General features: G+C 43.1%; 1 protein-coding gene across 1 annotated transcript; it reads right to left on the bottom strand.

The window, feature by feature from the left end:
• Positions 1-55: 55 nt before the first annotated feature.
• On the bottom strand, positions 56-12,478 carry LOC124057306 (calphotin-like). Its single transcript, XM_046385380.1, has 12 exons — positions 12,289-12,478; positions 9,830-10,207; positions 9,743-9,793; positions 5,210-5,257; positions 3,863-3,907; positions 3,274-3,630; positions 2,899-2,931; positions 2,671-2,736; positions 2,285-2,392; positions 1,490-1,588; positions 1,116-1,325; positions 56-941 (listed from the first exon to the last, which is right to left on the bottom strand). The coding sequence occupies exons 1-11, from the start codon at positions 12,331-12,333 to the stop codon at positions 1,161-1,163; spliced, it is 1,395 nt and encodes a 464-aa protein (XP_046241336.1). The 5' UTR covers positions 12,334-12,478; the 3' UTR covers positions 56-941; positions 1,116-1,160.
• Positions 12,479-13,479: the final 1,001 nt, after the last annotated feature.

The raw sequence follows: 13,479 nt of genomic DNA, 5'->3' as shown, positions 1-13,479 counted from the left end.
TGTGTTTCATGAATGAAATAGTGTAGAAAAAGTAAAGGCAAACCCAAACAACTCATTTATCACAATGAGTTACAGCTTTATTTCAAAGGTGGATGAAGTCAGTCCAACAGTCATACACCTGACCAAATCACATTACCGTACATTTCCCCTCCAGAGACTCTGAACACAAAACTGTAGCACATCATATGGTCAATACAAAATGATTTTTTTTTTTTTAAAAAAAAAAAAAAAAAAAGGAGAAAGTGAAAATAAAAGAAACAGAAAACGACCTTCATCCCCTTATGCTCTGTCCAGGCCCCCGTTGGCCATAAGAGGCAAAGAGGAAAACGAGGGGACAGAAATGAAAGGGGGGTGTAGATGTGTCTCCATGAGAGTAAAAAGGGGCCTGGCGCGCAAAATCTGTGATTTTGAAATGTGAAATTTAAAGAAAAACAAACAAACAAACAGACAGACAAACGCGTTGTCATTCCCACCTTTATGAACACAGACTCAAGTGGTGACGTTCACTGATGCTACGGAATTCACATGCATTGAGTGTATGTAATGTGGAAGCAGATGTTCTGGAGAGATGGGAACAGGCCAAGAACTATCAGGAGTGGCCATTTGTGTTGTTTTAGAAGCCTCCATCTCTCAAGCACCTCTGCTTCCACAGCTAATTCATTTTGTGCAGTTTGGGGGAGAAATACAGAAAAAGGAGTCACAAAATGCTTGCTTCCATTTCTGCACACTTATGACAACAGACTATTGTGCTGCCTTGACTGCAGCTATTTTGGCATGTTGACATCTGGTTTGGAGTTTAGACAGGAACAAGGGCCAGAAAGGCACTTCAAAGTGTGGATGTCCCTTCAATTTCCTGGCGCTTCTGTCATAAGCCCTAAAAAATAAAAAGAATGTCAACTGGTTGACTCCCTGCTGAGTCTGCCAGTTGACCAAAGGGGAATCTGAAAGAGACATAGAAGAAGACAGGGGCCTGGTTAGTGGCTCCTGGCAGTTGTGTAAAGTCATTAAAAGGTAAGAACACAGAGTAACAAATAATATATAATAGTAAAACATAAATAAAAACTATGATTCAATCTATCAGATAAAAGACTGATTCAATATTGTGAGAAACTTACAAAGACCAAACAAAAAAAAAGTCTTTCAAGCTGTGTGATGTGTTTCTAGCCCTCGATGGAGACCTCTGGAACAATATGCCCGTTCAGCGATGCCTCCACTGACATCTCCACAGACTCCACTGCGAGCTGCATCTGACACGGCATGTCACAGATTTCTGATTTAGGCCCTTCTGACAGCACATCCACACACGTCTGCTCAGCAGCAGCATCCTGAAAAGGAAAGGAGGGGAGAGATGAGGCTAGGAGACCACAGAGAAGATGGTCACTAGAACCAAAAAGAAGAAAGCCAGATGCATCAAGCCATCATTTTAATCACACGAGGAGCCAGTTAATTATTCCCTGTATAATATATTAAATGCCCAATAGTAACTCACAATGACTGTCTCCTCTGCAGCGGCAGGTTCAGGCTCAGTGGGCATCACATCCCTGGATTCTGATTGGTTGCTGAGAGTGTCACTCATTTCCACATTTTCCTAGAAAACAGCAATCAGAGAGAAGAACTGTTAAAACTGATTATGTGCAATAAACATTGCATTTTTTTCGAGAAGAGAGATTGTCCTAGTCTTTGACTCCAAAGGTCGCAGCAACATTTCAATCAGATTTATGTGAAAATGAAACAGACATTACCCTGGGCTGACAGCAAGTTACTTCTCTGACTACACCAATAATACACCTGTCTTCACTGTGTTTTCACGAGACAACCTGCACACTATTAAAGGGTACATCATCATATTGTGTTTTACCACAGTATACACTAGGAATGTAGTGTATGTCAATTTAACACTAAACTAATGTAATTTAAAGTGGTTCAAAGTTCCAAAATTAACTTTCTGAAACATCCAATCATGTGAACAAGAAACAAGGCCCATTACATTCAAGCTGAATGATACAGAAATATAATATTGTTTTTTTTATTTATTTCACATACATGTACAAGTGTGCAAAATGCTCACTCTTTCGGCGTTTTTTGAAAGGTTTTTGTGTCCCTCTAGTGGCTACGGGACAGCAAGCAACCACTCAGGTCACCTTTGCTGTGTTAACTACATCTACTCTGATCACACAGGCAGGATGCCAATGAAATGCCAACCTTCTTGGGATTTATTATATGTTGCTCATTAAGTGTAACAGCTGCTGCGTGTTATGATAAATTCTTCTCGTGTAGTTCTCACCGCCTGCACAGCAGCAGACTCAGAAATGGCGACCTCAAGTGCTGAGGCAGATTCTGTGACGACAAAGTCATCGACCAGGCTCTCAGCCACGTCCTCAGTGGCAGCAAGCTGGAGACACCAGGGAACAAGAAGAGAAAGAAGAATAGTTTAATATTTTCCACATACCAACAGACACAAGATGTAGACTAAAACAATAAGGGGAATTAATGCTGATGATGAGGTGAAAAAGCTGGTAATCTAATGGAAACATTACGCAGTTTTGCAGAAATAGTAACAGCAGGGAAAACATCCACTTCTCATTCCGAAAGATTCATAACTCACCATGCATTCATCCAAAAATGTCTCCTAACATTTGGTTTAAAATCGTTAAACAGTTTAGGAGTTACCTCACTGACTTCAGTCACAGTGACTTCAGCCTCTTCTGTCGGAGCCTCGGGAACAGTGGCTGGAACCTGGGGAGACAACAAATAGCGCCATGTCAACATTTAGCACAACACTCAGAGACGTGGCCGGGTCATATTTAAACTTGGTAAGTTCGGAAGTAACCATGTCAAGCAAAAGCCGCAAAAGGAAACTAAATGCATTTCTTGTTGGGGAGAAAAGAAAATACTCACCGCTGGGGTTTCCACAGATTGGACAGGGGCATCCTGGAGGGCACAAAACAAATAGGACAAACAAGTTATTAGTCTTTTGTTGTCTGACTCATCACTCTTTTGAGCTGTCCGCTGTTAACAGGACAAGGAAAATCTCTCCTTTGCTATTCCGAAAAGCACTTACAGCCATAATACTGATTGATGAATGACAGGGAACTTCCACAATAATAACTATGACATGCTGCACACAACAAGCGAGGTGATCACAAAATAAAAATGTAAAAACAACATGAAATCAAAAATGCACTTCTGCAGCAGTTTTTGTCCTTGGAAGGAGATTAAAAAGAGTGTTGAAGAGAGAGTTAGAAAGGATTTTTATCAGTGTGGCACTGGCACCTCTATCATTGTGACAGGCTCAGCAGGCATTTCAGGTGCCTCTTCTTCAGCCAGCACTTCTGCCTCAGAGGCATCCTCTTCTGGGGCTGCCGGACTGACGACGGCTTCAGTCGCCTGTTCTGGCTCAGGTAGCGCTGTGACAGCCTCGTCCTCCACTGATTCCACCACTGTGTCTGTGACCACCTCTTCTGCAGTGGGTTCTGCTTCAGCAGAAACTTGGTCGCTCGTCTGTGTCTCTGCAACTGCTTCTTCGGTGGCTTCTGCGACGGCCACTTCCTCCTCAGTGTCGATGGCTGAGTCCTTGTTCGCCAAGTCCTCAGCCTCCTCTTCAGTCTCTGGCCCGCAGACATTATCCGTCTGCACATGCAAATTCAACACAGCACACATCAAGAAACCATGCAACACGGGAACACCTCATAAAAATAATCACCAATGAATCACGTTTTTCTTCCTGGGCAAGCATATACTACAGACAAATGGAAAATGCAGACGAAATTATTAAGACACATCATGCACGATCAAGACTACAGAGTTTATAGTGATGCAGTATAATGTCAAACCATGCTGTCACGAAGAAGTTCATTCTTACCTGTTCAGTCTCTGTGGTTATGACTGTAGTCGCCTCTGTGTGAATCTGGTGAATGAGAAATAAAAAGCATATGGATAAACTGATCAATAGATGGAATGAACAGAAGAACAAGAGCAGCTGCAGTGAATAATGACCTCAAATTAACTTTGCATGATCACCTTTAACTGATTACACTTAGATGTGTGACTTCCTAACTGCACCTTTCAGACCAATTGCAGAGCTTACGCCACATTGAAGCCCCCTACATCAAGACAATAATTTATGTGTAGATCCATAAAAATCCTTAAAAAAACTCCATTAAACTAACACTGAAAATGAGTCTGTGTTTCGTTGTTTTTCTCTTAAAACATTCTGTGATCTAAGTGCTGTGTTACGTAAGAGAAAGAGACCTGAGGCAAAGTGTGGTGGTTATTTGTAAGGTGTGAGGCTTATGTCACCGAAAGTTTTAACACAGAACCGCTGAGAGGTTTGTCTCTTGTCCAGTGACTGCTGCCATAAAAACTCAAAACCACCACACGTGCTGAAACACGTTACCTTAAAGGCAACAAATTTTACTCAGTGAATATGCTTTATGGAAAGGCTCTGGTTAATTAGACCAGTGATTTAAGAGAAAAGTTAACATGACCCTGCATCACTGCTACATGCGTTTTTGTAACGTTGGGGTAATTTTTACTGCTTTCCTTTGACGACAGCTCTGACATTAGACCAGCAAATCTCCATGATACAAGGCTGTGCCTGCGCAAGGCAAACAATGGTTATGTGGCCAGGCTCACCATGACACTCCCATCCTGCAAACTGCAAGAGTTAAAACCTGCCAATGCTAAGACAACATAACTTAAGTCAACTAAATGTTATAAACAATTTGCTCGTGTACAGCTGAGAGGTGTTCATTTAGTACTTGATGTATGTGATGCTGCTCGCTCTGTTACTCAAACATGAACATGTGGTCTCCTTACTTTAATCCAAAAGGGAAAATGAGCACCGCTAAAATCCTGCTTGTTGCCAAAAAATAAATTACATCCGTAGTACTACCATAGAGAATGAAAGGAAAAAAGCGAAGGTGGAGTCTGACAGCATCTGTTGACTGATTATCAGTGCTACCATCCCTCACAAGACATTTAAAGGTGTCTTCTGTAATAAGCTGCTCAAAAATCAAAGCAGGTCTAACTTGAAATGTGTCACTTTGAGTTACGCTCCACTCATACCTGCTTACACCTATGTTATGTGCCTCTGGTTAATACCACAAAGATATACTGCCTGAACAAGTAAGGTTAGGGGGGCAGAAACAGGGGTCAGAGGGTGTGTGTGTGTGTGTGTGTGTGAAAATGAAATGCGGGTTTGTTTTACTTCGTTCTCAGCAGGAGCTGCCACCGGAGCCTCAGCTGGGGGTATGACCTACGGAGGAAAATGAGAGTTTATTCACACGTGAGCAAAAATAATCATAATGTTATACATCTGTTTATTTCTAGTAAAATCGAGCAGCGACGGCAGAAAGTATAGCCCATTAAAAAAGGCATCAGGGAATACATTAACAAGGATTTACTAGAAATTAAAAATGTTTGCCTCGCATTACACTGCTGCCATCATCCTGTGCTCCTCCCAAAGGCACGCACACCGGCTGTAAAAACGGCCCAGAGTAAAGTTCTGTTTGTCAGCCAAACTGTAGCTGTGATGCAGCCTCAAGGCGTTACAGAGAGAAAAGGCGGTGAGTGTCTTTGCAGGTTTACGGTGCCCAAAAAAGTTAAGATCGTAAATTACGTCATAAATTTGGCAGTTAGCTAACAGTCACACACGCACACACACACTCATCTTCAAGTATACTTTGTGTGAGAATGTGGTTGTAGCTCCAGTGAAAGGGAGGAACAGTATACATCCTACAGAAATTTAACAACCGATTGCATAATGGGAGGCTGGTACACCAGTTTCTTACTCTTTTTCAACAGCCCAGCTCAGATTTAGAAAAATCTGTTATTTGCCTTGTTAAACTACCTTCGTCATCACACAAACTCCAATATCTTTTATTACCTTTTTTTTTTTATTTCAAGAGTGTTGCTGCTGAATCTGCTGAAGTGTCCATGTTTTGAAATTGCTACTGCTTTTCAAACCTTCTCATGTTACTATTGAGCTCATAATCTTATTTGTATCACTCATGGAGATGTCACCCATATTTTCCTTATTTTTCTTAAAGCCACTTTTGTAGCCTTGCCAATCATTTACTGGTACAGATGGTCACTGTGCATTCAAGTGTGTTGAGCGATCGTGACAGTCATAGGGAGCAACACATAAATATTGTAAATCTTCACAGTCCAACAGTAAATTATTTAGACGGTGTTGTACCAGCCTGTCTTCAATGTAGGACAAGTCTGATGTATGCTGGCTGCTACTATGGCTGCTAATCACTGTCTTTCTGTTATAGTTGTAACAGACTCAAAATTCTCACTAAACAAATCAAATGTTTACAGTTACACAGAAATTATTTGATCACTTCCTCATCTTTCTCTGTGCCGCGTTACTGGGAGGTGAGGCATCTCGTCCTCCTGGAATTTAACGACTTCTGAACAAAAGCCAAGTGAGCATAGTGAGCTGAGAAACGCAAACACACACGCCAGTTATATCTTCTTGTATTGGTGGTGTACAGGAGAGACAGCAGTAGGAAAGGAAAGAGGAAGAGAGGTGGACCAGGCTTTTGTTTGCTTGATTAGCAAACACACGTACATAAAGAGTGCACAGCTTCTCATATCTGTCCCAGCACCAGAACACTGTGTACCAAACTAATCTGTTCACAGATCCTTTCTCACCAGTCCTACTAAGGGACAAATTCAGCACAAATCAATACTGATCTAGAAACAGCCACCTTTTACACAGACCATTTAACCCACGGAGAAGAACATAATGTACCCTCAATGCAGTGATCTCTGTGTTCCAACCAAATTTACTCTCTCTCGCACACGCTCATCTTGGCTTATTCAGCATCCCTGACAACCAATTAGGAGTTTATGAAAGCAATTTTGTAAGATATAATTTGTTCTTATTTGCACAGAGGATTATAAATAAAATCAAAATGTAGAGCAACAGCTTCTTTAAATCATTCTTAGTATAAAAGTAGAGTTGTCAAATTGATGCAAAGCAAATTTAAAACTGAAAAGGGAGCATTTTGACTGTTCTCTGTGCAAAAGTGTACGGTTCAGCTAACAAAGCCCGACATTCTCCCTGAAAACAAACCCATAAAAGTTGCCAGTAAACGTGTGCACGTGCATGTGCGCATGTGTGTGGAAGACGGCCGGACACTGGGGGCAGGAAGGTCGGGCGCCCTCACGTGTTTTGCCATAAGGTGATAATTTTTCCAACCGAATACAAAAACGTCAGAAGGATCACTTCGCACGTCTTTGTGGCCCACTATTTTCTCTCTCTGGCTATTATGTCATAAGCAATAAAATAAAATATGCACACTACCCATTTGTCAGCATGCTATAATTGGCATTTTCATTGTGTGCAAACTGAAAGCAAATACACCCCAAGTCATCCCTTCACTTGAAATTTGTCACATACTTTAAAAAGACTGTGACAGCTGTCTGTAAGCGCCTCTTCAACCCACCAAATACCAAAGGCTAAACTGCGCACATACACAAACACACACTTCAACAGGTAGATGTACCCCATATCTCCCAACAACTCATCTTTCCATCTTTCCCTGTTCCATCTTTTCCCGATGATAAAGAGGAAGACATGTGGACAGACAAAATGCACACGCTAGGTGGACAAGCTATGGGGAGCCCACAGTATACCATAGGACAGGGGGGAGAAGAGAGGAGGGGGAGGATGGAAGTAGGGAAGGAGACAGAAGAGGAGCAAAGAGAGAAATGAAAGAGGGAGGGTAGATGAAAGGGAAGGAGGGAGAAATGAGAGGAACAACTGGAGCGAGGGAAGAAAGGGCGGTGAGAGAGAGTGAATTTACAAGGAGGAAAGAGGGGTGAGGGACTGAGGGTGGGGGTGGGTTGTAACGAGCACAGAGGAGAGCAAGCTGGTACAAAATGTTCAGCCCCAGCAGGGGCCACACCTACTGTCGCTTCAGGCCACAGAAAAATGAAGCGCACTCAGCAGGTCTGGGTGGATTGGGTGGTGGATTTACACTCACCTGAGTCTCCGTGGTGACACCAAGAAGCGGACGGGCCACCTCTCTTTGGTTCCAAAGCCAGCTGAACACAAGCCCCATTTATACCTACTCTGATGCTGTCGCCTATCAAACAACTGACCGAGTGATGTCCACCTCTAGCCTGACACGTGGTGCCTACGAGTGAGCACTTTCTTGGAGAGAGTTAAAGCAAGTAAAACATCACTTGCACCACTTATTTAACCAGCTGCTGTGTGTGTGTTACTTACAGGAAGTACCAACTAATTGTCTACAAAAGTACATGAGCGTCTGTGTGTTTGAGAGGGTCTGAACTGAATCTGGCACATCTGCAAGCAGAAGTAGTGAAGGAGCAGAGAAGACGCATGGCAAGAGGGAAGGGAAAAGAGAGATGGGTGGTGTGGTGGGAGGGAACAACGAAGGAAGGGACAGAGGTAGGGATGATGGTAGGGACAGCGGTAGGGATGGAGGTGTGGTGGTGCAGGAGGCAGGACGATCCAATGATTACTCCTCTTTCACCGATGTACATGTGCACCACAGCTCAGTTACTCAAAGACCATAAATTTGGTTCATATGCATGTATGTGTGTGGGCAGGCATTTCTAAGCATGTGCGCACACTGAGTTTAGGCCCGGAGATGTACATGTATATGCTGTGTGTAGCTTGTGTGTGTGCCTACATATAGCCTGCAGTTTACTGGCTCAAATGGAACATTCTGTTCCCAAATGTGTGCATGGTGGCTACAGGACACAACTATTTCATTTGTCAACCTGCATTTGTCAATGAAAATGTACACATTTGGAAGGTAAAAACTATTATTAACGGACAGCTCTGAATACAGACAACTTTGCAAGATAAATAATCAAAAGTCATGCATTTCTTTCAATACCGCAGAGGACAAACAGTAAGCTTCTCATGCCATTCTCTATCTTCACTGACTTAAAACCAACTTCACCGACAGCAGGCATTACAAAATGGTTGTATAATCCATAATAGCATATATAAACTTTATAGCGTATATAAATTTGAACAACCTCTTTTTGCGGCACAGCAAGAATTGGAAAAAATTTCAGTCCAACTCCTTGGCAATACATTCAGAGGGCAAACGCCCAATGCACCTTATCCAAACAGTTTGTTCAAAAAGTAAAACTGCAGAAATAGAAATGTTCTCAGTGACGAAGCTTTTAGGTGATAATGTATAACGACTGCTGAAAATGCTCTGTCCAGTCTACATACAATCTCTTTCCTACTTTCCACCTACTAAATGGAACACGTTGTTCCTTCTGAATCACACCCTCCCACCAATTCCACCTCCCTTTCCCCAAAGGGGTCCTGCCACAGCATCTAAAATGGTCATCCACAAAACTCAAAACCTATGCTGATACACTATGCACAGACATAGGCTGTGAAACATGCATCTTTCCTGCAGATCACATGCAAAATGGAACCTACTGCAGATTATTTCTCAATCAGGACATTGCATGCACTTTCAATGAAGGTACATGCTGCTCACTGAAACCAAACTTAGTGAGAAGTATTGGTAGATTCATACACGAATCTAACATAGATTTTGAAGATCTCATTGCTTCAAAATTGGCAGAGAAATTGCCATGTTTTCATCTTTTAATTTAATGTTCTTCTGTTCAAATCAATACTCGGAAAATGGTGTTCGAGGAGCCAACACACCAGACCAACAGAGGAACATGAAAATATTCATTTAAGAATCACTCGTGTGTTCTTAATAATCCTTACCTCCGTTTCTGGTTCTGTTTCAGGAATGATAGGTTCAGCTTCCTGTGCGATCTCAGCTTCCTGTGCGATCTCAGCTTCCTGTGCGATCTCAGCTTCAACTACCGTGGGTTCTGCCAGTGGAGTCTCGATGACTGATACTTCTTCACTCACCAGGGCTGGGACCTCAACCTCGACTTCAGGTGGAGTTTGTTCCAACACCACAGCCTCAGGCTCTGGTGCTTCTACCTCAACTGGGACGGGCTCTGCGACAGGTTCTTTCACAGGTGGTTTTAGTTCTACCTCGGGGGTCTCCACAATGGGGACAGCAACGGGAATGGCCTCTGGGATCTTTTCTCGGGCTGGTGCTGGAGTTTTAGCTGCTTTCTTCGGGGATGCTGCAGGTGGGGCACTCACTGCGATCCCTGGGCTTGCTTTGACTGGTGGGTTGGCTGCATGCTGCTCTTCAAGGGCTCTCCTCTGGGCCTGCTGCAAGAAGGAAAATACACAAAACATCTGGGTCACTTCAAAGATGTACTATGTATGTAAACAGCTAAATGTTGAAGGTAGAATACAAAAAAAATAATGTAAATGAGAGTTTTAGGGGCATGAATGATACTGACAACCTCACTGTGTTCAGATGCTCATGTTGTTGTCAGTCTGAGGTTCATTCTAACACATTTCTGCCTGCAGGAATACCAGGCATGCCATCCCAGCCAAATCCAACATGTTTTTCAACTCTGGACAAAACCCCCTCAGGCTTTAATGGAGCTGTTAGGAGCACAGACCACTGGAGGGAGGGGCTGGGTAACTGGGAGTGGGCCCAGCAAAGCTAGTTAGATAATGGGAGCTAATTAGTTGAATCAGAGCAGTCCTGACAGGTCTGGTGAAGCGGGAATGGAAACTGTGCGAGTCAGCAGCACTGCTGGGTGCCCTGCAGGCCAGACAGTGGGCCTAATCACATCATAATCAGGTTATAATCAGGTTACAATCACCCCCCGAAAATGCTTTTGTTAGGCCGACAGCCAGTTAGGCATTGCTAGACCAGTGCTGTAAGCCAACGAGGCGTGTGTGTCTATGCCTGTCCATCTAGCTGTCGTCAAAACAACCCCTGCCTCATCTTTGCCCACAAACAGCTCAGTGTGTCGCAGTGCAAACCTCACTATGATCGAGTAATATATACATTTCAATTATCTTAAGTTGTTGTGTTCCTCAGGCTGTATTAAGGATGCTCAGTCAGCCCAGGAAAAAACGGTTTTTAATCAAACCCTGGTTGGTTTATACACATTGACATGTGTGACCACTCAGCTTGGCCTATTCAAGCGTCCACCAGCTCCTTCCCTTTCTCTGTACTAATATCTCCGAGGAAAATCGTGATAACATCGAGCTCTGAGTGGCCATTTTTATCTGGGTGTCACTGGCAGATGAGGGAGACTGTGCAGACTCCAGTCTGACAGAAACTAAGGCAAGACATTCTTCCCGTCAACACACTACCAAATAGAGTTGTGTGGTGTTGAGAGTCGCAGACTGGCCAGCCAGCCACAGAGGGACTTAGGGAGGAGGAAGAGAGGGGGTTGGGATGGGGGGGTTGGCTGAGAAAGAATGCCACAAACTCCAGCTTGAGAAGCCTGCCCAGAGCTGGAGGACTGGGCTTCGAGTGAGTGTTTAGTGGTGATCATTTATCATTCGAAATTAGATAATCAATAATGGCTTACAATAACTATTTATTAAGTACTTGTTAACAGTGTTTGATGGTGGAATAACCTCTGCCCTCTGTGAAATTGGGACTCCCTTTCTCACTCATTTTAAGTGTCCCCCTCAGTCTGCCCTGCCACACCCACCTCTCCTCTTTGGGCACTGAATGTTCAGAAGTAAAATTTCTCCCAGTTACCTAAGAGGAGTGGATGGAGTCAAATATGCCAGTCACTGACGCTGCTGTTTCAGCACGCTGAAGTACAGTAAGTACAGCAGTGTCTTTTCACGTTTAATGAAAACAGACCACAGAAATACACAAACATGAAATCGACCACTGTAAGCAGAGCGTCTCTGTCTCTTTTGCCTAACAGCGTCAGAAGCATCCTTGCATGTCGAATTCCTGAATTGTTAGTATAATTTCGGCAGAATTTGGTACAGCCTTACATCATTTCGAGTTTTTACGCACGGAACTTGTAGCGCTCCTCGTCCCAAGAAAAGAAACTCAAAAAGCGTAAACGTTTGCGGTGAAAATACGGACATGGCATGGTTTTCTGCTGATGTTTCCAATGAAGTGTTCGTTTAAAATCAAACATGAACTTTGCATCAGTCGTGTGAACAGTATTTGTATTTTTATTGATCACCCATCACTTTTACTTAAGGTAATAACAAGGTTTTGTCTTTTAGAAAAACAGAGAAGAATGGGGTCTTAATAAAGCCTGCCATTACAAGCTAACAAAAAGTCACTGTTAACAAGATTTTCGGAGAGGGAAAAAGAAGTATTTGAGTTTCTATTTTAAGAGAGATTTTGGACTTGATCGTGCCTAGAATAAAAACATCTTGGGGGGGGGGAAGAAAGTGCGCCTGCCACCACTTACCACCCTCCTCATGCGACGCTTGTTCTTCTTCCTCTTGCTGGGCATTTTGGTGTGCGCTGGTGGAAACAAAACAGACCGGAGAAGTGAACCGAGCAGAGTGGCGGAGTTAAACAAACTGGATCTTTATAGCGTCCCCAGTCTCTGTGTTACCTTTGAACCGAACCTATGAGAGGACGGGGATGAAAGATGGGAGGCGTGGAGAGGCAGGCACACACATCACGCATCTAACACACGTGCGCGTGCACGACAGCTCAGTGAGATGATTTTGTCAGAGGTGGGCTACCTATTGGCTGGATGGGGGGTTGTGTTATGCAACCACTCTGTCAAAGCACATACAGACAGACAGACAGAGAGAGAGGGGGCCCATGGGCTTAGAGAGTGCCACACCTCCTTTCCTGGATCAGTTAGAAATACTTTTTGGCTTGAGCGCATGGCAACAGCGACGCACGTGATCGAAAATCTTTTCTAGTTATTTCAGCAGAGAAAACAAAGCGTGTTACCATTCGATTAAATAAATATTCTTGCCAGAAAAAAAAAAACAAGAGGAAAGTGCGCACAGTCACTCTTGCATACAAAACAATTGTACACACACACACACACAAACACATTTTTGTGGGTTAAATTGTTTAGCTGATGTTGAGTTGGTGTTATACAACATGGCTGTCTCGCCCGAAGGCTTGCAGTTTTCTCTGCAGTGTGAGTGCAGATATATTACATGCATACAGTCCTTCTAAGTGCAGCACACCCATGTGCAACTGACGATCTTCCCATTATATTCACTGGTCACTGTAGCTCAAAAAACCTGAGCAGGAAATATAGCTGCTGCACAAACTCAACCACCGATGTTTCTGTCGCTGTGTACTTTTAGTCACTTTAACCACCTATTGTCACCAGACAGCACATCTAAATTTAAGTTCTTTATGTGTACAGCAGTTACAGTCAACAATGAAATTCTTGTTCTCAGGCTCCATTCAACGGTGCTCATACAAAATGTACAAAATAAAATTACACAAGTAAAATGAGACAAAGAGAATCTAATACACTTGTTACTGGAGGAATGGAACACATGGGTCCAAATCTCCAGCAGAGTTCAAACTGGGTTAAGATTCATTTACAAGGACATATCATATGATTCACATCATTTTCATACTCATCAAACCATTCAGTGATCCCTCGTGCCTGACGAGTGGA

The sequence above is a fragment of the Scatophagus argus genome, chromosome 4, assembly GCF_020382885.2.
Source record: "Scatophagus argus isolate fScaArg1 chromosome 4, fScaArg1.pri, whole genome shotgun sequence".
NCBI classification, from domain to species: Eukaryota; Metazoa; Chordata; class Actinopteri; family Scatophagidae; genus Scatophagus; species Scatophagus argus.
This window is presented reverse-complemented; position numbering and strand designations above follow the sequence as displayed.

Excerpts from the sequence above, each read along its gene's own strand:
- LOC124057306 (XM_046385380.1), bottom strand. The coding sequence starts at position 12,333 with ATGCCCAGCAAGAGGAAGAAGAACAAGCGTCGCATGAGGAGGGTG. Across the intron at positions 3,908-5,209 it reads CAGCTCCTGCTGAGAACGAA|ATTCACACAGAGGCGACTAC; the intron begins GTAAAACAAACC and ends CTCATTCACCAG. Across the intron at positions 2,393-2,670 it reads CTGTGACTGAAGTCAGTGAG|CTTGCTGCCACTGAGGACGT; the intron begins GTAACTCCTAAA and ends TGGTGTCTCCAG.